A 25,500-nucleotide genomic window follows, 5' to 3' on the forward strand; every position below is an offset into this window, starting at 1 on the left:
GCAACCGCTGAAAATGAAAATACTATTGTCCAGTAATGTCATCTGGAAAAAAAAGGTGTGACATGATTGTCATTCTTATATCATTTTTTTGCTAACCTAAAATGTTTTATCAAATGACTTGATTCTGCTATTTTGAGTTATTTTTTACGGTTATTTTTATAAATTTATTGAGCTAAATCTCGATTGTGTCGTGACACGTCCATTTTGCACTTAAGATTTTTTTAATGTGTGACAATTTAATAATGATGACTTTGCGTTAAAGTCACACTGAAATGGAAAACGACCCGAATAACACAGTAAGTACTGATGTAGCGGAGGCAAAGCAACGAGTGACGCTTACCCGTCTGCAGACGTAAGCGCGGGAATGTCGAAGAAGTGATCCGCCATTTGAACACAATAAACATTGTTTCTAAATTTATTTACATCGCGAATTAATAACAAACTACCTGTTTCCAAATTATTTCAAGTCGTAGAAAGCATTATTTGTGCGCGTCGCAAGAATCCGCAACGTGTTTTGATATAGTCGTTCGCTGAAATTAATATCATCGTAACATCGATATACCTCCAATCGTACGAAGCTTTTAAAACCAAAATCATTTTTTTCAGTAAGTAGGTATTTTTAATAAGATTCTGTCCATGTAAGTATATTCCGACAGCTTAGTTATAATAATACCATACCCGTAGATGCTAGGCAAAGCTCTCCCATATACTCGTAAGAATGTGACGTGGTAGGTAGGAGGATAAATCCACACTTCTCATTTGCAGGCTGGCGAATTTAGTTCATAATATTTGGATGTTATTAAATTTGCTTAAAATGTTTTCGTTCGCCGATTGTTAGTATTGTTTGAGAACTGTAATAAAAGCATCCAAGCATCCCTCTTATCTGCAAAACCCTCTTCCCATAAGGGGACAGTACGCAGGACTTACGAAACCACGTTACAAATTCGGGAAACATGTGCATTTTCGGCAACATAAATTTAAGATCCAGACTAAATTCCTTATTTACGAACGGTTTGCTCTCGCATATTTCTCGACCGAACCGGAGTACTTAATCATGCGTGCGGCAGAGGAGTCGCGATGGTTAACATGACTTCCTGACTGAATTTCATATTTTCTATTTAGTAAAAAATCACATACACCGTTCTGCGTCTTTTCAAGCATTCTACATAGTGTGTGTTAGGCTGTTGTGTAAATTATCATTGACAGGATCCTCATTTAGATAAAATTACTACTTCCCTTGTCGCCAATGGGTTTACTTCATAGAGTAATATTTGTTTGTAACCCAGACGGCGGGTCGCGAGACTGGACGGTGCATGTCGGTGGCGGCGATGCAGGCGCTGCACCGACTGCGCGAGTGCCGGCTGCTCTGCGACGCGATAGTGCGCGCGGACGACGGCGCCGCCTTTCCCGTGCACCGAGCCATACTCTCAGCCTGCAGCCCATACTTCCTGTACGATGACTCTAATTTATGTGTAGACAAAATTATACTTGAAAGCGTAGTAGTTGTAGCAACCACAACATGATTGGTATGGGCTGTCCAAAGCATACGTGGTCTACTCTTAGGTACAAGCTATTAAACATACATTTTTACCAGGTTCCAATTAAACTTCCTGGTAGGGTTTGATGACAAGTGGACTTAGGACTTTTGACGTTGCAATCGCAGGGAATTAAGTATGAATTCAAAGTAGTAAGACTTAATTAAACACAGATCCCACAAAAGTAAGATATAACGAGATTTTGCCACTGACTGATCATGTCTCAAATGACCATTCCTATTTACCTAGGCAAGGAATGAATGAAACACAGATGGCAAAAAATTAATAAGTATTGAAATTCACTTTTCAGTAAAGAACTTTGAAATAACAGAATATTTAACAGTAAGTACTCAACAGGGCACTATTTACAACAACACTGCACTCTCGTGAACAAAGTGATGTGCTGATATCGGGCGTGCGCTCCGAGATCCTGTTGTTGCTGATCGAGTACGCGTACCTACGCCGTATCGAGGTCACGGACGCGAATGTCCATGAGCTGCTCATGACCGCCGACTACCTCGCCTTCCTCGGCGTGCTGCAGCTCTGCTGCGACCACCTGAGAGTCTCTCTCAACCCTAAGAACTGTCTCGGTATTATGATGTTTGCGAGGTAACTATCTTCTACATCAAATATGTGAATGTGTGCCCCATCACTCACGAGTACTTTTTCATAACTTATGTTAAATTGATCATAGTATCCGCTACGATTTGCAATTAGATATTTTTTATATTTCAGACGTGTGTTCTGTTACAAGCTCGAGGCGGACGCTAGACGTTATTTGTTGCGTTATTTCGTGACTGTAGCGACACAAAGCGATGAATTTCTACATCTACCTCTCGAGGAACTCAACTCTATTATACTAGAAGACGAGCTCAACGTGAAAAGTGAAGAAGTAGTGTGGGAGGCAGTTCTCCGCTGGGTCAACTATGATCCAGATAGTCGCTGGCAGCACACCGTCAAACTGATGGGCAGCATACGACTAGGACTACTTGATACACAAGTAATATCATATCCGTTTTGTACTTTTTTAATTATAAGGTGATAGTATCGGAGAGCCTACTAACTCTTAGAGAAATGTTGTCATGTAATCTTTGTAAATCACATTAAGGTGGCCATTCAGAAGAGAATTTTAAAATGTTATCATTCTTTTGTTTAGTTTTTCTTAGAGAATGTAAAGGACCATCCGTACGTTACCGGCAACGAAGGATCACGACCGATAATCATAGAAACACTGAAGTTCCTATACGACTTGGAGATGATTGCTCAGAGAGACGGTGAAGTCGCTACCCCGGAGATTGCTCGGCCAAGAGTTCCACACGAAGTAATGTTGTTATACCTTTTTACATTGGTTATTTATTGGGTAGTTTTGTTTCAAGCATATTAATTAATGTTAAAAATATAGCAAACTAAAAGCTGACGATAAAAGAGGCCCTACCTAACCAAAGTGCAGCGATTCGTTTTTACTATATATTTTTTAATTAAGTCTTAGCATTTTCTGCGTTTGTAAATTACTTGAAACATATAGTAACAAAAATGTCATCCGTAAAAGAACTAATTGCCGTGTTTGCACATAGGTTCTATTTGCAATTGGGGGCTGGAGCGGCGGGTCACCGACTGCGTTTATCGAAACTTATGACACAAGAGCTGATCGCTGGATAAAGGTAATGAACCATATCTTATTTATCAAGTTTCCAATTCTTCCAATAATCTTAAACGCTTTGACCCCGGATGTCACGCTACTGCGAAATCACGCGACTAACGTTGGCAAAACGTGTCAGAAATCTCATTAATGATGTAGAAAAACATTATGACTTACATCACTCTCATTTTTGGCGTAATTATCAATGAAGCATTGTAATAGTAAATATCTAATACGTACATTTGTAATACATTATGAGAACATTAATTGTTTACAAAATGTAATCAAATCACACCCTCATGCATGTGTGATTTGATATGCTACGATCTCTCTATTCATAATGCGAAATACGAGGATAATTCCATTATGATTCGATTTCCTAATTAATATTGAGTGCCGCACATTCGATGGATGGATTAGCCGCACTGATTTACTTAATTATTGTGGGCCTTTTTTAATATACCCTAGGATCTAGTTGCTTATAGTCAGGCTGGTTCATTGTTGATATCATTTCTATCTTATTTTACGGTATGTTATATAGGTAGAGGAAGTGGACCCTGCAGGCCCTCGGGCTTACCACGGCACGGCGGTCCTGGGCTACTGCATATACGTTATCGGTGGCTTTGATGGCATGGACTATTTTAACTCGTGCCGCTGCTTTGATGCGGTCTCCAAGTCTTGGCGTGAGGTAACCAGAAATAAGAAATTGTGGTACTTATACATATTATATGTTTTAGATCACGTAGAGATCCAGTATTGATTAGTAAAAGCACAAGTTTTGTCAGGAGTTTGGTAAGCACTACGACACCTAATGAATAGTATGAGCTTACTCACTCTATACATAAGTTTTTTCTTTAAATATAATATTTATTTATGTGCATAGAAAGTAGGGACATAAGAATGACCTTGATTTTTGACGCCCGTAAAATATACCTACAAAGATAACAAAATTGATGATGATTAAACATAGTATATTAATATAAAATTTTGGTAAAGGTGGCACCAATGAACGCACGTCGTTGTTACGTGTCAGTGGCGGTGCTTGGCGAGACGATATACGCGATGGGTGGCTACGATGGTCATCACCGACAGAACACAGCGGAGCGCTTCAACCACCGCACCAATCAGTGGTCGCTTGTCGCTCCCATGAACGCGCAACGGTCTGACGCAAGCGCTGCAGCGCTTGATAGTGAGCGCCTCATTCATAACACATTTTCAACAGCTTTTTTCACCTGTGACATAAATCCTTGCATAGTTTAATGCTATATTACTAAGATCCCAAATGGGTGACATCGTAGAATATTATAAGAACTGAAAACCATGACCTATTTCAGCAGAGATTGAAAAAAAAGGAGACTCCATTAATTAAGATTTTATCAAGTTTCATAAATTTCTGACCTCTAGACAAAAAAAATAGCTCAAATATAAATTAAAGGATTTTCTTATTCTCAGTATTTTCAATAAAATTAAAAACCATTCAAAAAAAGCTAAACAAAATTAGGACATTTGTGACAATTCCAAAACCACATTTGTAACTAGTAGGATACTCCCTCACAAAACCAGTCGGTATTTATGCTGTTATGCAAAAGACTTCATAATTAAATAGACCTTACATTTCAGATAAGATTTACATAACGGGCGGCTTCAATGGCCAGGAGTGCATGAACAGCGTCGAGGTGTACGACCCCGACACCAACCAGTGGACGAACCTCGCGCCGATGCGCTCGCGCAGGTCCGGCGTTTCCTGCATCGCCTACCACAACAAGGTATTTAGGTATTATTGCTTGTAATCCATATTGTTTTCAATTCGGTGACTGCTTGAGCCTTATGTTGTTCATGTTTTTTAAAAGTATTCCATGAGTATCTTCATATCTTTGGACCTATTTGTACTTATTATGGCCAAAATATGTGAAGTTAATTTAAGCTAGTCGCAATGATGCCGCATCAAAAATCTACCTCTAACTATGCTGGCTAAAATATCTATAAAAATAAATTTCTTAAGACGAAATGCAGAAAACTAGGGTTTCTGGCATAGTATATTAGACATCCAAGCGATCTCTTGAATAATCTGTCTTTTTTTTTAGTTACTTATTAATTATTTTTATACTGGAAATTGTTGTTGGGTACTGCTGTGTTATAATTAAACCACGTAGCTAGTTACAACGTAGACAATCGTTTCTCTTTTAAGGCAAAGCTTTACTACGTATAGAACCGCTGTTTATTTAGTGATAAGAAACAATAGCTGCTCATTTAACTATCTAATAGCTGAATGAATATTGTTTGCGAAAAGTACATGAATTGAGATAAAGTTACACGAGTCGTTTGACTATTGTCTAAAAATTGTGAAACACTCTGACCATGCTTTGCGTAATTCAAAATATTACGCGGATACGTGATTGTTTTGATTAATGATATTATTATTAATAATATGTTTTTATTTATACTTATCAATGTTTTCGCCTTCCTTATTATTACACGTCTTGAGCGAGATGGCAGAACCAGTTTCATCCAGTTCCGATGAATCGCAAACATCGTTAACATATCGAATGTTCTATATAGGGCAGGTTGTCAGTAGAGAATGGACTTATCTGCTACGAATGAATAATATGGAATTCATACAGCAACCCTTTGGTGCGAAGAACTCTTGTAGTTAATTAAACTGATAAAAAGATTAACATATTTATTACTCTTTAATATTTAGTAAGTAACACTGCTTCCTAGATTGAGTACATTTTTTGAGAAGAATCGACAAGAAAAGACATGCCTAATTTTAGGATCGATCAGGTATTTTATTAGAAGCTTTTGAGGTTCTCCAAGACGGCAGTAAACTCTGAAACCTTGCCAATGACCATGAAAATTGAAAAAGTTAGCATTATTTTTCTTATAAGCTTTGTAGCTTTAAACAATTGATTATTATCTACTATTTTTTCTTTTCTTTCTCTAAGTTCTTTCTCCATAAACAAATGCTTCTTTTTTATTTAGATTTACGTGATTGGCGGTTTCAACGGCATCTCGAGGATGTGCAGCGGCGAGGTGTACGACCCGGCGGCCAACACGTGGGCTCCCGTGCCCGACATGTACAACCCTCGCAGCAACTTCGCCATCGAGGTCATCGACGACATGATCTTCGCTATCGGAGGCTTCAACGGAGTCACCACCATCTACCATGTGGAGTGCTACGACGAGAGGACCAATGAGTGGTGATTACACATTATCAATTACAAACCCTTCTTCTTCGATACACCGGTCATTGAGTAATGACGGTTTAACCAGAAAGTACATATATTATTCTTTCTTACTTCTTCATGATGCATTTACATATTGTCGCAATTTTAAAATGTTTTTTTGGGACTTTTGCTATCTGCAAATCTGCACATCTGCAAATAGTTTTTGTTAAAATATTGTCTACTGTAGTGATGACAATGATTAAAATTTCATGAATCTGCGACCCATATTGAGCTTAATTTTGAATCGGTATAAGTGCTGCGAGCTTGTTAACCCCCTTAACAGGCTTGCTGCAGACATTTTTATTATAGTATCAAACGATTTAGCAGCAGAGGCAGAGCGGATCATGATTTAAGTTCGTTGACGACTCCTATCTACTTAAACGATAACATAAATCTATATTTAGTAGTTAGCTAACCTACTTTGAAACAAAGATCTAGTATAAACAATTGAAGAAACAGTTAAGTGTTTCATGAAGAGACCCGTGTGATCCTATGAACAACATTTCCAGCGAACCATGAGGTCAAGTGAGATATCGATCACAGATATAAAAAGTGATACTGATGGTTTATAATTTTAAATATGCAATAAATAAACCAATTAGTGTAATCACGTTTGAAATATGTATAAATAACTTTAAGCTTATTGCACACGATCAAATATGGGCTGATTTTCGTTTAACAAAAAAATAGTGTTAAATAGTCGCAAAAACTGGTCGCTAGATAAGAAACTGTTTGACAGCGAGCAATAGGCACAAAAAATCCTGAAATAAAAATAATGTAAAATAATACTCATCTCCAATCACTAGGATTCCGGAATTTTGCGGAAATTAATCAATGCAGTAATAACACTCGCGATTTGGAAGAATCATCATAGTTACCTATATCATTAAAGAACATGAAAGTTTATCTTCTGATACTATTGTACACTGGGCCTTATGATCTCTATCGTTATTCACGCACGTGTTGTAGGCGTAAGTTGCTACGAGCTATCGGTTATCATTCAATTAGCGAGAGATTATGAATACTAGTAGGTAATTACTTAAGTATTGAGTAAGTAGTAGGACTTGTCATAGGCTCCCATCTTTTGCTTAAAAGCCTGACATAGGCTAACAGGAAATCATCGTGGCATCGTTAAAAAAATATTTTTAAAGGTTTTCAACACGGTTTTCAAAATACGAAGACTTTGCGGTAAAAGTCCTGGAAAACTATAGACCCTTAATTGATACCTACCTATATAAGGATGTGAGAAATGCTCAAACCATGCTTGTAACAATATTGATGATTGATTATTCGTACTATGTTGCCGCCTATCATCAGAGCAACAATGTTGTGTATTATTCATTGTGATCTAATAATAATGTCATATGTTCTCCTAGATCAGTTAATAGGTATCAATCTCTATTAATACATATAACCACCGTAACCATACTAACTGCATTAACCAATTTATATTACCTGTATAGTCAAGTGGTGGTTTCTGCTCATTACTAGAGCCAACTTTTTTCCATATTGGTTGTCGACAAAACCTCTGATACTTTTCTACTAGTAAATTTACTCCTGACCTACATCACCTTGCTCATCCCGATTTTCCGAGGGATCCAGTAAATTATCGTTTTGTAAATAATTTTCCACTACTTGTCTAACGTAATAGCATCTGTTTACAGTCATGATCTCGTAAAGATCACATCGCAACGCTTAAGCATCTGCATTCCTATTTGTTTTCCAGTGTTACGTAATATTAACTTAATATGTACTGCTTGATAACTGGTATGATAACCCTACTCGAGTCGAGGGCCTGGGTCCCTAGGGTTAGGAACTATGCTAGGAACTCTGAGGACTTCCTAGGGTGTCAGACTTTTTCAATGACACCAACCAGGGCCCTGATTCTGCTATTCACAATGGCCAGAAATTAATTGCATTGACCGCTAGTGTTCCGCCCCGCGCCCCATACTGAACTCCCAATTATTGTGTTTGTAAAATTCTTAGAGTATTACGAATAGTGCCCATTGTAAATAGCAGAATTGGGGACCAGGCATAGTCACAACGATGACACGTAAACAACGAAAACAAAAATGAAGTGGGTGTGTTCATTAAATAAGAAATGATTACAGAATATTGAATGATGAAATTAACATTCATCATCCGATTGAGAGATCATTATGTAGGTTATCTAATAAACTGTGTAACTTACTTCGTGATGACTGCGTGAACATGTTTTTCTGAATGTACTAAAGTACTTACTGGTGAAAGATTCAGGAAAATACTGTAGTGGGACGTTTTCTGTTAATCTATCTATTTATATAGGTATGACTATGGAAATTTTATTTAATAATATTCGACTTTTTTATATTGATTATAACCTGTTTTAGAACAGGGCAAAGGCCTCCTCATTCAAACCTCTCTATATTCGACTAAGGGCCGATTTTTCAATCGTCAGTTAACTTCTATCCGAGGAATAAATATGGCCGTTTGACATATTTTCTATACAAAAGCTGTCAAAACTTCAAACATATTCGTCAGATAAAAGTTATCTGGCGATTGAAAAATCTTATTAGTAGTTAGTAAGTCTTATTCAAAACTAGCTGTTGCCCGCGACTTCGTGCCCGTGGGTAGTAGATATAAGTTATGATTTATACCTGCCCTGCTTTTTTTTACATTTTCCATTGTATCTCCGCTCCTATTAGTCGCAGCGTGATGGTATATAGCCTAAAGCCTTCCTCGATGAATGGTCTATTCAACACAAAAAGATTTTTTCAATTTGGACCAGTAGTTCCTGAGATTAGCGCGTTCAAACAACAAACTTCAGCTTTATATATTAGTATAGATATAGATTTTAAACAGTCTCTTTTGAAATAACAATATCTATCAGTATTTTTGATACCTGAATAGGGTTTTCATAGCGAGGCCTATTTGGGCATTTGGCCCAATATTGAAAATTTGTTATCTACGTAGAGTTTTAGCTCTCTGACAGTATAATTTTTTATTACCCTGTAACTACTTTATTATCGTCTATGAACTTTTATGTCCGCTTATGTTTAAAAGCTACAGAGGTGTTTCCTAATTGGTAAGATATAAAACTATAAATGTAACTGGTCGTCTATGCTTGAATGAAAGCGTTGGTCATATATCCGTTATTTATCTTCAGGACTCAGTATTTAATTTCATTCAACCCTCAATTTATACGTAAACCTGACCCTCATTTTTAAATTACAAATTTACAAGATATCAGAATACAATATCCATATAACAATATCATAAAACGAAAAATCTTTTTTATCAAAAAGTTCACCTTTCTTACTCAGGTACGAGGCGACAGACATGAACATCTACCGGTCAGCGCTATCAGCATGCGTCATCATGGGCTTGCCGAACGTGTACGACTACATTCACAAGCACCGCGAGCGGCTCATGGAGGAGAAGAGACAGAAGATCCTGCTCTCGGAGACGGCGCGCCACGGACAGCACCGCACGGCACTGCCTGATGTTAGTAAAACAGCTTGACAGCTACGTGACAGGGGACAGACAGACTTTTTCTCCTGTCACTTGCACCATCCGATGAGTTTCGGGTTGGGTTCACTGGCACGGTTCTGATCAAAAAGTCAGGCAATTGTCATGAAGTTTTTCTGGAAAATTGAAGTAAGTGTGCCATTTTTTTGCCTGATTTTTTTTTGTTGGATGATATTGCAAGATTGACTTGGTGCTACAGTGTTTGACAATCCTTTTTAAAAGCGCGAGATGAAAGAGTATTTTGAATGAGTATGAGTATTCCTATTTGCACTTTTATATTCTCAACATAAACATGTTATTCCTATAGCATTAAACTTTATCACCTTTATATAATTTAAAACAAAAGGATAAAGCTAGCATTTAATAGATCGTTTCATCATATCACAGTAAAAAATTGCTATAAGATAAGGCAGAGGTCAATGGTCAGAATAACATCGAAGTCTCTTGAAAGCTATAGTTTAGCCCCGACCGTGACTGATTCGCCACAGCTCTATTACGTAGCAATTTGAATGATTCTTCGTTAGGGTCACGAACTGTAATTAGGCGCCAAACTCTATGTTAACAAACACGCCAAGCCTCTGCGTTATCTTTCGTTTTTGACGAGTCATACCTAAGACTAGACCAAATTTAATTTTAGGAACACTAGGACGTCACGTATTCTGGGGATTCTTATTGTTCTGGGCGACGTAACGCGAATTGAAATCCGATTCATCTGCTTGTACCTACTCTGTATATACGAGTCTGTTTGAGATGCAGATTATTTCGTATTATAACTTAATCACTTTGATACTACTGACTCTACCGAATAAAAATTCTGGTACTACTATTGGTCTCTTTATCTTAGATAGTTTTAGTATCATAAGAATACTCAAATAGATTAGCATAACCTAATTTAAGTTGAAAGCTCTATTCTAAGTCCAATACAATTTATCTGACTCGCAAAATGAGATGAGACGGGCCAAAAAAAATGCCTATTAAATTTAGATTCAGTGTACGACGTTTTCCGTCTTGGATATTAAAATGTTTCTTTGCAGAGTAACCGGCCGTGGTTGGTGCAGGTTCACCTGATGGAAGACAACGACGACATGCTGGAGCAGCTCGGCCTGATGGAGAACCAGGCCGCGAACATAGATGCGCCCGCGCCGCAGCCGCCGCCGCCACCGCCGCCGCCCCTCCCCCCGCAGCCTATGGAGCAGGACTAGCGCACTCCAAGGTATCACATACCCTTACGCACTCCTAAGGCAGCACTCAGGTTGTAAGTAGGTATTTACTTGAGTACTAAGATAAGAAGGTCCTTAGCGACCACAACCAAGGCAAAGTAATCCTTTAAAAATTGTAGATTTGAGAATATAATTTTAAATTTATAGATGTAGAAAAGAGATGCCGCTCTACGTGTACAGTACGAGTACTGTGCCTACTCGCTCTTACAACTGTCTTTCTTTAACAGCTGGTCGTATGTTCCCAGAAAAACAAACAGCAATTGTAATTGATTTAGACTCAGCTAAATTCGCATCTTCCCTGTCTTTAGTGAGAGAAACTTTTTTTATTCCAGGTCTCACTGAAAACTTTTCTGTTATTCGAAAAGCCTACCCAACGATAGTAAACTACCTAATCAATAAGATGAAGAAATAAAAGTCTTAGGAAAAAGTATAGTGAAGTTAATATTATGTAAAATTATTATGTAACCGTCCTTTATTTTTAAAAATATTTACCTTTATTATAGCACTTTTGGCATATTTATAATGTGATATTTTCATAATGTGAATCATTCCTGTATTTTTGGAATATTTTTGAAAATTGTATGAAATTTTTCAGACAAGTATATGATACTTAATAAGAAAGAAATATTGTTGTTTATTTTCATAGAACTATTGATATAAATCACTCGCAGCAAACGTGGTCCAACGAGATTATTTAAATTGCTCAATTTTAAAATGTGGAGATAGCGCTTTATCGCTTAATAAGAATGTTAATTATTACTTCAGACAGAATATTGTTATATAAGTGCCTAAAGATTTATGTTATATCATATGGTGATGAGTCAAAGAGTTCACTCATCTAAAGCCCTTATCGGCCAAAGCGCCGGCGTCTATCTCTTGTTTTTCTCTATCATGGGTAAAAACATACAAAACATAAGTACATGAGGAGTCAACCGTTTATCTTTCATCTAGTGGTATGACCGTTGGACTGCCAAATCAAAATTCGTAAATTTGAATTCGGTTCGCGCCAATTTTCGAATTCATGTGCTTATTACAAAGTTATCACTCGTCAAGTACGGCGAGGAAACCAACACATCTGAGAACGAATTATGTTCTCTTACCTAAGTTAGGAAAATTTGGTTAATGTGAAAATTGGGGAACTACATGGTTTACCAGTTTATGTATTTACAAAAGCATTTAGTTCATACTGTATCTAGTTACAATCAATTTTAAAACTAATATCACATTATCGTCTTATTTTTTTTCGATACAAAAGAGAACGCAATGGAAACGCGATAAAGATTGACCATATCTCACATTAAAGGGGTACCTAGTAGATACTTAACATTTATCAGTAAGCTTCTAAAATTAAACTATTTTGTTTACAAGACAGATAGCTTCAGATGTGTAACGTAATTATCTAGTAACTTCTGATTTGTTTCTAGAAGTATGAGACAGAAACGTATCGAGCGTAGACACGTATGCTCGTAGCTAGCGTAGACACTTCGTAGCACTTTTTATCTCAATCGTCAAATTAGTTCGATGTTAGAATAGGTAGCAAAAGAGAGATATAATTTTGAAACAAACATAAATATTATGTCATTTTTATCTTCTCAACTCTTACAATAGAGTTAACTCTCCTTACAAACACATTTCTCTACAGTCAAAAAATATTTATCTTGATAAAATCACGTCTACACATCGAATTGTCGATCGTTGTTCTCATGACAAACAGCTTCACCGATAGTCGTGGTTTGACTGTAACTCTTCGCACCGGCATCAGAGGCCATTCCTTGCCAAACGCGTTCCGTCCACGCTACAGCTGTGAAACACGCTCCATTACTAATAAAAGCTCTAAGAGTGACGGCACCGATACCACGCTTCATGCATCGCCATCCGTCCGCACGGATAGACTGAACGAAACAGTCCCACGCACCAGCGTACTTTCCCACGAGGTCGCCTTGTAATCTCGATTTCACCACATCAACAGGATATAACACCACCCACGATAAAGCACCGGCGATACCTCCACCCATGAATACTTTCATAACAGACTGATCTCCTCGAGTCATCGCCTCGTAAGACGAAAAGTAAATCGCCAACGCAGGGCTATCGCGAGCAATCGTCACACAGAGTCCTCGGAAAAGGGCTCGGAAGCCACCCGTGCGTATTATGTGTCGGGCTCCAGCCCAAGCTCCCGACGGCATGCCATCTCCAGGCTTAGCTAATTGCTGCCGGGTCTTCACCAGTTCCACTGGGGCACACGCGAAGCTTTGTAGCAATCCTGCGGCTGCGCCCGCTGTCGCATGTGTACTCAGTGCATGCGGATTGGGTAATGCCCGTCTTGTATTCCCGTACACTCCGAAAACAATAGCATTCACAGCAGCTATGCCTCCCAGTGGAGCTCCTACACCGCGGTAAGCGGTCGACAACGTCCCTCCTTTTAAAAGCGCCTTTGTACACTGCAGCGCACTACCTCGTCCAGATTGTATGTGCACTTTCAAAGTATCTAAAGGATGACCAGCGATAATTCCCGCACAACCTGTTCACAAAAATGCCTTATTAGTTTTCTAGTCACTTGGTAAATAAATATAAGCATAGTTTAAAAAAGTAATATATCTTACCCCCAATACATCCAGCTACGAAATCTAGCGCCATTTTTGTAAGCGTTCAAAATTTCTTTCACTAGATGTACCTGCAAGAAAAAAATCTACTCAGCAAAATTCTAAAAGAATTTAGGGAGGAAATCTTACTACACCTCACAAGGTAGAGCAGAGACATCATTAATATCGTAAGTTAATTTTGTGATCCAGCTTTACATAAATGATTGTTCGCCGAGGTCTGGACGCTGAATAGCAATTCAGAAAGTGATTACACTTGGTCATATCAGTAACGACTTATTTATTTAAACTTTTGGGGTGACCTTCACTAAGTTCAACATTACTAAACGATGAATGCTTACCCCAGCGTTCAAATCAGGTAGTCGTAATGAGAATTCACGTTGTCTCCACTTGAGGTGACGCCAATAAACATTATGGTAGGGACTAGAATAGCGGCGTCTCGTCGGCCGGCGGTCCAGCCTCCGGGATGCTCGGCTCGAGTATGCGCCGCTCGCGATCCCGCCTCGCCCGCCTCCAGCTTGCAATACTTCGACGCGCATTATCTCTTCCTTAGGGTCAACCTTATCACACGGGTCAGAATACGTCTTTGAAACAAAATAATTACACCTACGCTGAATAATTAATAACTTTATATTGCGAATTTTTCCATCTACATAATAAAGAAAATGTTATATTTCGATTATAAACAGATGATCGTTTAAAGAGTTGGAAATTCACAGGAGATGTGGTCATGAAAAAAATCATTCATCTAGGTTTTCGCTCACATTTATCTACACTTATCTGGTGAGCGTATTGACTATCTTCTAAGCACCTATTTATAAATTTTAAATGTAAACACTGGAGTCAAGTGAGGGTGATTATGTGCTTATCTGTAATAGTACCTACCTATTGGTATCAATAACTATTATATGTAAAGTAACAGTCTTATTAGACAAATTCAATGATTCGAGACAGGACAGCGTCGTCGCTGTTGCTAACTTCTTAGATTTGTTGAAATCTTAAGGTGCAAGTACTTAGCTTTCAAAATCGTGGAATAATTATTTTCTGCTTTCTGTTCTAAATCTCTGAAAAAGTCTTCCTGACAGATAATATTCATATCTTGAAAGTATAGGCACTTCTAGGCTCCCCCCTTATATATTTGTTAAAAACTTTTGATTTTTTTGTCATCATTAAAACAAGCGGTTATAATTATATTACAGACTATAGTATGTGTACCTAGACACTCCAGGGTCGAACCGAACGAACTGAGGTAGTTGTACCTACTTGTTTATTTTCTTCATAGACGAAAACCAGAACTTTCCAGCTTACACGATAATACGTAGTATTCAAATCTTGTTTAAGTCGCTTTTTGTTTTCAAAAAGATAGGTACGTCCTGAAAATAATGTTTGCTGGTTGTTAACTAGCAAAAGATCCGTGCTCAGAGCACTGGTATACCTAAAACTTATTTTCTATATTTTCTCTGCCTAAAAACACCCCATACTTATTTACTTATATGTACAGCTAAGACTTGCCCGGTTTTGAGCAATGGATCTGCGAAATTGCTTGTTCTTTTGTAATATTTGCTCGTAATGGTCATTGCATCACGATTGAAATAAAACAAAACTTTGTCTATGTGATAGGTATGGGAACTTATGTAACTGAGTTTATTGAACACAGACGTATGCGTTCTTTAAGTTCGAGTAATCTAGGATAGTTCTGACCTCTCACCCTCAAATACATGTTGTTGACCGCTACGAATAACAAAGTCCATATTATTATTATTAGTTATCTTCTTATATCTACTTAATAGTATTATTTTTTATATTAACTATACCATACTTCAAACGATTTTATCTAAATATCTTTAAGCATTTAAGGTACCTATTGTAATAAATTCTATATAGCAATACTGGTATGTAGTTGTTTTCACGAAATTACCCTTATCGAAGTAACAATATCAACAAGTGGTACATTTAGATATCAGAATATTAATATTTCAACCTTAACGCAAATACAAAGTAAGAAAATCTGCACACAAGCTGACAAGCCTACGAGAAGATTTTGTATGTGCCATATTAAGTACTGAGCGGTGAAATAAAGCACTGCTGCTTCCCGCAACTCGACATATAAGACCAACCTTACTTCTCAAACTATACTAATATATTTTATGTTGATTTCTAAGAATTTGAAATTAGGTATTTACTATCAGCTTGATCTAACACCGACACCTATTGTACTTTAAAATGTTGTCCCAAACGTGTAAGAGCTGTATCTGTTGATCTCTATCTTAAATTCATATATACAATATTTGTTCAACATATGAATAAAAAGCATAACTGCCAGCTCTTTTTCTAAATGATTTCGAGTACGAAATAATTTTTCAAACTAAGTCTTTGGCTTTTTATTAGTAAAGGTTCAGATTTTAAGGTTAAAAAGGTAGGTAACCAAGCTTGTAAAAAGTGGTCAACATGTAAAAATTTAATGTCAAACTCATCTCGTCGATTATTTTGACAATAAATTGTTAAACTGAATGTCTTTATGTTATTGACTCTCAGGATTCGAATTAATAACATTAAAACATAGATAGCCGGTAACGAGAGTTATACAGTATGATAATGTTTAATTGAAGTACCAGGTTTATTTCATAAACAAGTTCGTTTTGTTGTTAAAATGGATTCTGTAAGTGTAGATCAAAGTTTCTCGACAAAAACAGATGATAAAGTGAAGACAGAGGACTTTATTGAAATCGAGATACCCTTTAATTTATATGAGTACCTTAGTTCAGAACACTGCAATGTACAAAACATGTGTCGAATATGTCTGTCTACACAAAACGAGGTTCTTTACCCATTGCTGGCCACCAAAGAGAATTCTATTCTAGCTCATATGTTTGTTGACCTCACCAATATACAAGTAAGTTTTTGTGATTAACGCTTAATATTTTGTTTAATAATAAAGTATTGATTTTATCTCAGTTATCTCAACTTAAATATTGTTTATCAGTTGTTAGCCGAAGATGGCCTACCAACCAGTATATGTGAGCCATGTCAATCACAAATGGTGCTTTGCTATGAATTCAAGACCAAGTGTGAGAAGTCCAACTGTATGCTAAAATCTTTACTGAAAGGAGATTTATTTGCCAAAGATGAAATTAGTGATCAAGATGTGTAAGTATTTAAAATTATTAAAAGGGAGTGATTTGAAAGGACAATTGACAACATAGTTCATTAAATTAGTTTTCAGAGTAACAAAATTTTAACAGCAAAAATGTACATCATAAATAAATAGTGACCGATTAACAAATAGGTGCCCAATAAGCATAACAACTTCTGATTACTTTGCCCAATACTCCCCCTAACTGGACAGATGTTAATATTTTGTTAATGAAAGTGTAGTCAGTAATCAGGTGTGGAATAAAATATACCTCCATTTAATTATTATTTGAAATAATTTCAGGACTTTAAAGGAAGACGAAATTCAAGAAAGTAATCATTTAAATGAAGGTGATAATATTAACAGTGATTTAAAAAACGAAACAGATTTAGTTGAAGGTATATGTTTACATTTTGAAATACTTTTTTTAATAATAATCACAATCTGTGGGTATGTGTAAGCTTTTAAATACAGTAGGTACATACTTTATTAGTTTTACTTATTCTTCTTAAATCACACATATAAAATTAAAGAAGAAAACAATCAACTGGGCAATTAAAGTTTAATCAAAAATTTTTTAAGTAGTTTTTTACATAATGTATTTATTATGACTTAATTTATTTACAGATGTGCAATATTTAGAAGATCTAAGTGATGGCAGTGAAAATGATAACCTATTTATAGTACAAATGAAAAATACCAAAAAGAGGTAAACAACAATTCCTATGCCCAAATTAAAAAAACTATGTTCCTCAAATGTATTCAACCTCTTTTTCTAATATTCTTTTTATGTTTCAGAACAAAGTCACGAAAACGTAGTGATGGTAAGTATCTCCAAAATTGGTAAAAACAGCAATTTACTAAACTAACCTACAGGTCCCAGAATATCCTACCACATCTGGGAAAGTACTTGCCCACAACTCTCACTTTAGGTCAGAAACCAAGCCCCACAGCCACTAGACATAGGCAGAGCTGGAACAACCAAATTGTTTCTCGACATTTTAAAACAATTCCAAACTCTTCAAATTAGGCATTATTGCTGTTATTATTATATAACCACTTTTTTTGAGCCGTATTGTCGGGATAATGTTACACAAAGACTAGTTTTTGAAGGATTGGTACATACCAATGCATAAAAAATTATTCTTAAATTGTTTTAATTGATCCTAAGATTTCAACATCACAAACTTATGAACTCTACCTCTTTACTAATACGGAATAATAAATAAGAACAAACAGATTATTAAAAATTACAGATATTTCAGAACTGTTTATTTTCAGATCCTAATGGTCTGCTTATGAGAGCACCCAAAAGAAAGACACAACGAAAAACTAAAGAACGGAAAGCCAAGCAATTATCTTGCTTATCTTGTTCTAAGGTATTTATTTACTTTATATTTGAATTAACTTATAACATCACCTTATTGGCATTGCTTTTGATCTCTTTAAATAAAAAAATGTTATTCTAAAACAAGAGCATGCTTGATGCTGGCCAACACCAGTTCTTATATGTAGCCAGAGGTCTTAAAAAACTTAATGGTGTACTAGTATGGGCTTATGAAAAAGTAGGGTAGTATGCAGATTTGCCCACAGTCAAATCTTACATTATCAGAAGTTAAATTTAAAATCATAATTACATTACGAAGCTTGCAATATTTAAAGTCAGTTCCCATTTTAAGGTATTCCTAAAAATCTCAGCATTCCAAGAGCATATGAAAACTCGTCACCCGAATGTGAACTGCCCTCACATCTGTGTACACTGCTCAGAGCCATTTAACTCGGAGCATGACCTCAAAGTGCACTCAGTGCTACACTCAAAGGGCAATCCTTGGAAGTGCAATACATGTGCAAAAGAATTTACGGGTAAGTTGTTTTTATAAAATCAGTCATTTACACCTTCTTAAATGTTCCAAATTAAGAAGGAATACAATGTATGGGGTGACAATGTGGATGGATGCCATGAATGATATGTGCAAGCTGGGCCCCGATTCTGCAATTTACAATAGCCGATGAATGAATGGCAATTGGATTAAATCTGAAATTATTCTTATTCTTTTAAGCATACTGCCATCACAATAATTAAAAATTCATTGTATTTACCTTGAGTTTACCGTCCCATACTAAATTTCCCATTATTGTGTGGGAAAAATGCTCAAGAGAATATGAAAAGTGTCGTTTTAAGCCAATTTTATTGCATTGCATTGTAAATGGCAGAATTGGTTCCCTGGAGTTCAATTCGATTTTAATATATGCATCTAGTACCATTTTTCCAAATTGAGTTCATTTCGAATATCATAATCATCTCAAGTGACCAAAACTCTATACTCCAGTGAGATCGACCCTCCGCCGCCACATCCAGCGTCACATGCAGTCCAAGCGCTACTCGTGCGACATCTGCAGCAAGTCCTTCACGGAGATGTACGCGCTGCGGCGACACGTGCGCGTACACACCGGCGAACACGTCGAGAAGAAACATGCCTGCCATATATGTGATAAGAGGTAACTTTATTACTGTTTTGTTGTTTAGTCGATTTTGAAGGCCGTTGTTGAAATACATTAAATGATTAATACATTAATTAAAACTAAATTATAGCTACTCTAGATTAGTATAGCTGTTAGTAACTTTAAAACAGTTCATCTTAAGAGCACCCGCCCGCACTACACAGCAGCTTCTGAAAATCGTTGTCGTTAGTGGTGACGTCATTACCTAGTAGCTTCCCAACACATGAAACAAAAACGTAACGTTAGTGTTGTGAACGCGATATGCTTGGCACGACTCGCCCGATATGGCGGTGGTTGGCATAGTAATTTCGTCGGTTGTGTCCAGGTACAGCGAGGCGGGGCTGCTGGCGGCGCACGTGCGGCGTCACGGCGGGCTGCGGCCGTGCGAGTGCGGCGCCTGCGGGAAGCGCTTCCCCAGCGCGCGCCTGCTCGCCAGCCACACGCTCGTGCACGACGACGCCAAGCCCTACGCCTGCCGCTACTGCGACAAACGGTAAACACATACACACTTATCGACTGTGGCCGTTGAGAACGATTGAAACTTCACAATACCACTATAGTCATGGCTCCCACGGTCGACGGTGTGGGCCAGCCAGAATAGGCGACGACTATGTTAGAATCTTCAGCCTCGGTGCAGTGGTATTAGAACGAAACCAAGAAATCAGGCATTATAAAGATAAGGCAATAAAAATAATAATCGGCTACTGAGCCAACCTTAACGCGAGAAGACAAAAACTAGACATTCACTTGTTTATTTTTCACGAATTTATCATTACTTTCGTTTGCTAATGACTGCACTTAGTCCTTCGCGGATTACTTTTAAACTTTTTGGTTGTTTTAAGCACAATTGACCCAAGGCCGATTGTGGGCTCTTGTCTGTCTTATCCATAAGGTTCAAATTGCAATGAAATCTACATTAAGCTTATTTTAAATGCACAAGGTTCCGGCACGAGTCGACGCGCAACACGCACCATCGCACGCACACTGGCGAGAAGCCATACGTGTGCTCTACATGCGGGAAGAGCTTTATACAGAACTCTAACCTCACTCTGCATATGCGGACACATACCGGTAAAAAAACTAAAAAATATACCTTAAAGATGATACAGTAAACGTTCATTATACATTATACTTAATACGTCGTAATTATACTTTTTAGGTGAACGACCATACGCGTGTACGCAATGCGATCGAAAGTTCACATCGGGATCTTCTCTGAAAACTCACGAACGAATACACTCCGGGGAGAGACCGTACAGCTGCAACATTTGTGGGAAACGGTAGCTAACCCATTTTAAACCTTATCATAATCGAATGCGACACTATATTCTAATTCATTTATATTTTTTGCTGATATTTTAGCTCTCAATTATCTTCTTGTCACCAGATTCTCTCGCAAGAACCTGAGCGCTCATATGCGTCACCACACTGGCGAACGTCCGTTTGAGTGCAGTGTTTGTCCCAAGAAGTTCGCGAACGCCACGCGCCTCAGAGACCATCATCGCGTTCATACTGGTAAATATTCTACTTACGAAAAAAGTAAAATGGACAAAGAGCCAAGTCTTGCTAAAAATTACTATAATGTCATTGTCCATTTTGAGCGCTCTGGGGAAATAAATATTTAATTTGTCATCCTCACAATCGATGACATCTTAGGCACATTAAAAGTAGATTTTTTATTCCTTTTTGGGCAACAGAAGACAAAATTGTAATAAATGTTAAACGCGTAAAGCGTGGTGTAGGGTATGCACACTATTTTAACACTTGATTATATTATAGTTGTCTCTTCCGCAGGTGAAAAACCATTTGAATGCTCCATGTGCCCGCTCAAGTTCGCAACAAAATCCCAACAAATAAAACATGTGAAGTCGCATCAAACGTCTAAGAAGAAACGACCAGAGAAACAGGAAGTATTCTTAGTAGAATCAGTTAAACATGATCCTGCAGCAGTTACCGAGAGAGTGATGTTTAATAAAGAACACGGAGAACTGATTACAGTCAATGAGGCCGCTACAGTAAAGTCCCAGGAAAATGAACCCAAACAAGAGTTAACATTCAACATTGTTCAAGAAGTTCCATTAGAGGTAACTGGTGAACTTGTATTACACGATGACGGTAACTTAAAGACGGAACTTCTAGTAGTTGACAACAGCCAGAATGAGTATCAAGATGATAGTTTAAAGACAGAACTTTTGGTTGTTGACAACAGTCAGAATAATTATCAAGAGGATACCTTGAAGACAGAGCTTCTAGTTGTAAACAATAGCCAAAATAATTACCAAGAAGATAACTTAAAGACAGACCTTCTGGTTTTAAAGAATAGTCAGAATGAATATCAAGAAGATAACCTTTTAAATGCTAACAACGTGAATATTATTGAGAATGACGGGAACTACGATGGTGACGTGAACTTGGTGACGCTGAATGAGGGTGAAGTCAGCATTTCGACGTCAAACCTCGAAGGAACCACAGTGAAACTGTACCAGTTAGACCAAAGCTTAGTTCAAATACATAGCGCAGGCGGACAAGTCACCATAAGCAAAATCACTAGCAAAATGACAGCTAATTTTTAAAATATATAAAATACCATTTAAGACACTAAATGCTAGACTTTTACTTCCCTCCCTTTAAAAGCCTAAATTAACCCAGACAGGTATAATATTGTGCAGACATAAAGTATTGTTTTTATGTATAGTTATTTATTACTACATACAGGCAATAAATTAAAATAAATGTTTACATAACAATAATTTTATTTTGCTTACGTAAAAATACTTTGAAACTAGATTATGTCTATAACACTACGTAAATGCGTTCGGTGCTCAAAGCCATGAAGATTTCTTTGAGGATTCATACTTTTTAATGTTAACAAGCATTGAGTTGTGAATTTCTTTTGCATTTCTGTTCTGGCCGTAGTAGTCGACGAATTCGCCGTCAGGATCAACAAGGTAGATGATAATTGTGTGGTCCACCTGAAATACATAATTAGACGATAGTTTTTAGTTCTACATAATGCTATGTTGTTAGCGATGAACATAAGCACGGCGACAATTGTAAAGTCGCCAAATCATGTATTATTACGAAAATGGATACTACAGTTAGGCACTTGAACAATTTAAAAAATATTTATGTCTCTGGTCTTATGATTCAACATATCCAATGAGAAGGAGTTAGACTAGTTCCCTGTCAGCACACAATTAGTAGCTATAGCCTATAGGCCTATTAGTTGTCACATGAAACATAATACTTACAATATAATCATTGTCATCATCCTGTGGTCCTGCACTGAAGTAAACACGGTAAGACTTGCAAGCCTTCTGAACCTGTTCCTTGGTACCAGTCAGGCCCAGGAAGCGAGGGGAAAATTCCTTGCAGTATCTGTCAACACAAAAAAAAACATGATTATATTTGAACATAGCGAATGGAAGAAAAACATGCTTTTTATTTTACTAATAGTGAAAAAAAGTATAATAATAAAGATTCATTTTTTTTTAAGTCAAGGATTGTTTTACTGCTGTGGTAAAAGACAATAAGTATATTACATTATTTGGAAATTAAATAATTTATTATTACTTACTTTCCTACAATTTCTGGTGTGTCTCTCTGAGGATCTACAGATATGAAAATAGGTTGTACAGGAGGCAGCTTAGGGTCACTCTCTGAAAGTAAAAAAAGAATTTCATTAATTGCATAATATGACAAGACTTGGTTTGTCATTCTATACAATTCAATACAAAAAATACTTAAGAACTTAAGAAAATAATAATTTCAATAAGTTAAACCTCACCATGCATATTTACCACTTCAGCTAACTTTTCCAATTCATCGGGGCAAATATCAGGACAGTGGGTAAATCCAAAATAAATTAAAAGCCACTTTCCTAAGAAGTCTGAGCTCTTAACAAGTTTTCCCTGAAAGAAGAATACATCATTAGAATTAATACAGTACATGTTAGTTAATCATTAGTGCCTTTTATAATCTCAATAAATGAAATCAAACCTCTGTGTTAACCAGCTCAAACTCTCCGCCTATTTTTGCCTTCCCAAGTTGTCGTTTCCTCTCCCGATCTAAGGCTTCTTGTTTCTCTTTTCTCAGGTACATCATGAATGCGGTCAAGCCTCCACCGATGAGTGCAGTCGCTGTCATAGACTTCCATGTTATTGCAGATGTTATCTTCTTGGGTTTCTTAGGAGGATTCGGCGGAACCGGAGGCACCGCGTATTGTCTGACAGATGTACCGAAAGCGCGGCTTAACACTACACACCTATTTCTCAGTACAGAGTTCATTTTGAGGGCTATTTAATACTATTTTACCTAGGTGCAATCTGTTATCAATTTCATAATAATTATCTGAAATTCTAAGACTCGGCGTGTTCGATACCTTACTGTCAAAATCGAGCTGTCAATGTCACAGGTTTAAATGTCAGAAACTTCCAAGACGTTATGATTTTTTTTTTCTTTGTAAAAGGATCAAGAATTTCAGCAATATGACGCCAAAGCCTGAATACAATGTAATGCTTAACTTCATATCAGAGATTTTATTCTGAAAGTTTTGAATTTAACTTTTTGAAACTTAAAGTTGTAGAGGTTTAAATTCATTTGATTGTCTAGTAGTTACTTAACTCATTCGACCCTCCTTCATTAGACGACTCTGTAAATGGGTATCAAAAATCCAAACTATGCTTGATTAATATGAATACTCGAGTCCCAAATCAAACTAACGAAGAACTTACATAGCGGGCAGCAAAGCCTACAAGGTTGATCTTGGTAGATATGGTACGAGCAGTTCATTATACAAAACCCTAAGTTACATTAAAATTGCATGGCCTTAGATGCAACTTAACTACCCAGTGAACGAATTACCGTGGTGAACTAAGTCATTTGAAACAATTTCAACATTTTCGTAGATCGTGCACTTTGCTAATGAAAAATGCCAGTGGGCGGAGTTGGTTTAACCGCAGACCCTGGGTTTATATACATCGTACTTTAGGCCGACTCCTCCAAACCCAACTAGATACCTCTGGCAAAAGGAACTAGGACTCTGTGAAATATCAAAATGTGGCGTATTGTTTGTGTGAGTGTATTAACTACATTTTGGGAAATATTCTGTAATCAAAAATTCAAATTTTACTCCACGTTACTGAGATAAAATAACATTTCATAAAGGTTCTCAATTTCAGGTAACTATATTGGCGTTGGTTTCATTATGGGCGAATGTAAATGCCCAGGAATATTTACCACCGAAAATTGGCGGCGGCAACAAGAAGCCTGCAGCCCCGGAACCAAAGGTAGGATTTGAACGTGTAACCATGCAACAAGCAGAAAAAATATATATGTACAATACAAATATATATACAATGCTATGACTAAAATTTATCCAGATTTTCATAAACCAGCATTTCTCTTAATCGAATGTCCTTTTTCCATTAATTTGATACTTAACCACATTTTTCAGTTACCAGCTAACTACGACTTTTCTTATGATGTGCAAGACAATGGCGTCAGTTTGGACTTTGGTCACAATGAGAAGAGGAAAGACGACCACGCTACTGGCTCCTACCACGTGCTGCTGCCCGACGGTAGAATGCAGTTGGTTGAGTACGAAGCTGGACCCGACGGTTATAAACCACAGGTTTGATGTTCTTAAACGTAATTAGTCTACACGTAGTTAGTCTTTTTACAAGAAATCCGAAGGCCAGAGCTCTAATTTGCCTAATCTTCCCCGCTTACCAATTGCTCTTCCTCAGGATTCCAATAAAATAAAGAACATGGCAGTGATGGCAGTAAAAATGTACTTCGTCATTTAAGAAACTAGGGATAAACCAAGGCCTTAGGGACTGAAACGGAACGAAATCGGTACATATGTATTTAGCTATTTAGGGTAAGATCGTGATCGTTGTTTCAGGTGATGTACATGGGTACAGCGACATTCCCACCGGCGGGTACCTCGGACAAGTTTGACGGCTACCATTACAACGCGGCTTCTAACCGGCAGAGCATAAGACAAGCAGCGCCCCGCGGTGGTTCCCGCCAGGCGGCCGCGCCCGCACCCCTGTCCGCGCCTCCACCTCACGCGCCCTCTCCTAACGCAACACAATGAACAACCCCACCAATAAAAACACACGCTTCAAACACAA

General features: G+C 37.3%; 5 protein-coding genes across 9 annotated transcripts; 3 read left to right on the top strand and 2 right to left on the bottom strand.

Moving 5' to 3' along the window:
* Positions 1–22: 22 nt before the first annotated feature.
* LOC113497360 (kelch-like protein 10) lies at positions 23–11,753 on the top strand. 4 transcript variants are annotated; one of them, XM_026876892.1, is made up of 13 exons: positions 23–296; positions 1,287–1,450; positions 1,893–2,144; positions 2,253–2,535; positions 2,692–2,856; positions 3,110–3,196; positions 3,716–3,862; positions 4,171–4,363; positions 4,795–4,940; positions 6,157–6,374; positions 9,704–9,884; positions 10,943–11,121; positions 11,461–11,753. In XM_026876892.1, the coding sequence occupies exons 1-12, from the start codon at positions 273–275 to the stop codon at positions 11,108–11,110; spliced, it is 2,028 nt and encodes a 675-aa protein (XP_026732693.1). In that variant the 5' UTR covers positions 23–272; the 3' UTR covers positions 11,111–11,121; positions 11,461–11,753. The 4 variants fall into 4 exon arrangements, with proteins under 4 accessions (XP_026732693.1, XP_026732695.1, XP_026732694.1 ...); XM_026876894.1 differs by having other exon boundaries at positions 10,967–11,121; XM_026876893.1 differs by having other exon boundaries at positions 24–296; positions 2,271–2,535.
* Positions 11,754–12,283: 530 nt separating this feature from the next.
* LOC113497594 (mitochondrial basic amino acids transporter-like) lies at positions 12,284–14,261 on the bottom strand. Its single transcript, XM_026877184.1, has 3 exons — positions 14,070–14,261; positions 13,732–13,802; positions 12,284–13,649 (listed from the first exon to the last, which is right to left on the bottom strand). The coding sequence occupies exons 2-3, from the start codon at positions 13,763–13,765 to the stop codon at positions 12,802–12,804; spliced, it is 882 nt and encodes a 293-aa protein (XP_026732985.1). The 5' UTR covers positions 13,766–13,802; positions 14,070–14,261; the 3' UTR covers positions 12,284–12,801.
* Positions 14,262–16,200: 1,939 nt separating this feature from the next.
* LOC113497770 (zinc finger protein 596-like) lies at positions 16,201–21,966 on the top strand. Its single transcript, XM_026877474.1, has 13 exons — positions 16,201–16,621; positions 16,712–16,875; positions 17,165–17,259; positions 17,489–17,570; positions 17,660–17,685; positions 18,143–18,240; positions 18,541–18,724; positions 19,192–19,360; positions 19,689–19,856; positions 20,304–20,434; positions 20,523–20,643; positions 20,751–20,878; positions 21,158–21,966. The coding sequence occupies exons 1-13, from the start codon at positions 16,379–16,381 to the stop codon at positions 21,934–21,936; spliced, it is 2,388 nt and encodes a 795-aa protein (XP_026733275.1). The 5' UTR covers positions 16,201–16,378; the 3' UTR covers positions 21,937–21,966.
* A 132-nt stretch (positions 21,967–22,098) lies between these two features.
* On the bottom strand, positions 22,099–23,761 carry LOC113497771 (protein SCO1 homolog, mitochondrial). The gene is made up of 5 exons (XM_026877475.1): positions 23,363–23,761; positions 23,151–23,274; positions 22,941–23,022; positions 22,615–22,741; positions 22,099–22,335 (listed from the first exon to the last, which is right to left on the bottom strand). Exons 1-5 carry the CDS (start codon positions 23,648–23,650, stop codon positions 22,186–22,188), a joined length of 771 nt encoding a protein of 256 aa, XP_026733276.1. The 5' UTR covers positions 23,651–23,761; the 3' UTR covers positions 22,099–22,185.
* A 51-nt stretch (positions 23,762–23,812) lies between these two features.
* Positions 23,813–25,477, top strand: LOC113497772 (pro-resilin-like). Of its 2 annotated transcripts, none has more exons than XM_026877477.1 (5): positions 23,813–23,874; positions 24,271–24,437; positions 24,544–24,651; positions 24,819–24,995; positions 25,269–25,477. In XM_026877477.1, exons 2-5 carry the CDS (start codon positions 24,420–24,422, stop codon positions 25,461–25,463), a joined length of 498 nt encoding a protein of 165 aa, XP_026733278.1. In that variant the 5' UTR covers positions 23,813–23,874; positions 24,271–24,419; the 3' UTR covers positions 25,464–25,477. The 2 variants fall into 2 exon arrangements, with proteins under 2 accessions (XP_026733278.1, XP_026733277.1); XM_026877476.1 differs by lacking the exon at positions 23,813–23,874 and adding an exon at positions 24,100–24,139.
* Positions 25,478–25,500: the final 23 nt, after the last annotated feature.

Source organism: Trichoplusia ni, chromosome 9 (assembly GCF_003590095.1).
Source record: "Trichoplusia ni isolate ovarian cell line Hi5 chromosome 9, tn1, whole genome shotgun sequence".
NCBI classification, from domain to species: Eukaryota; Metazoa; Arthropoda; class Insecta; order Lepidoptera; family Noctuidae; genus Trichoplusia; species Trichoplusia ni.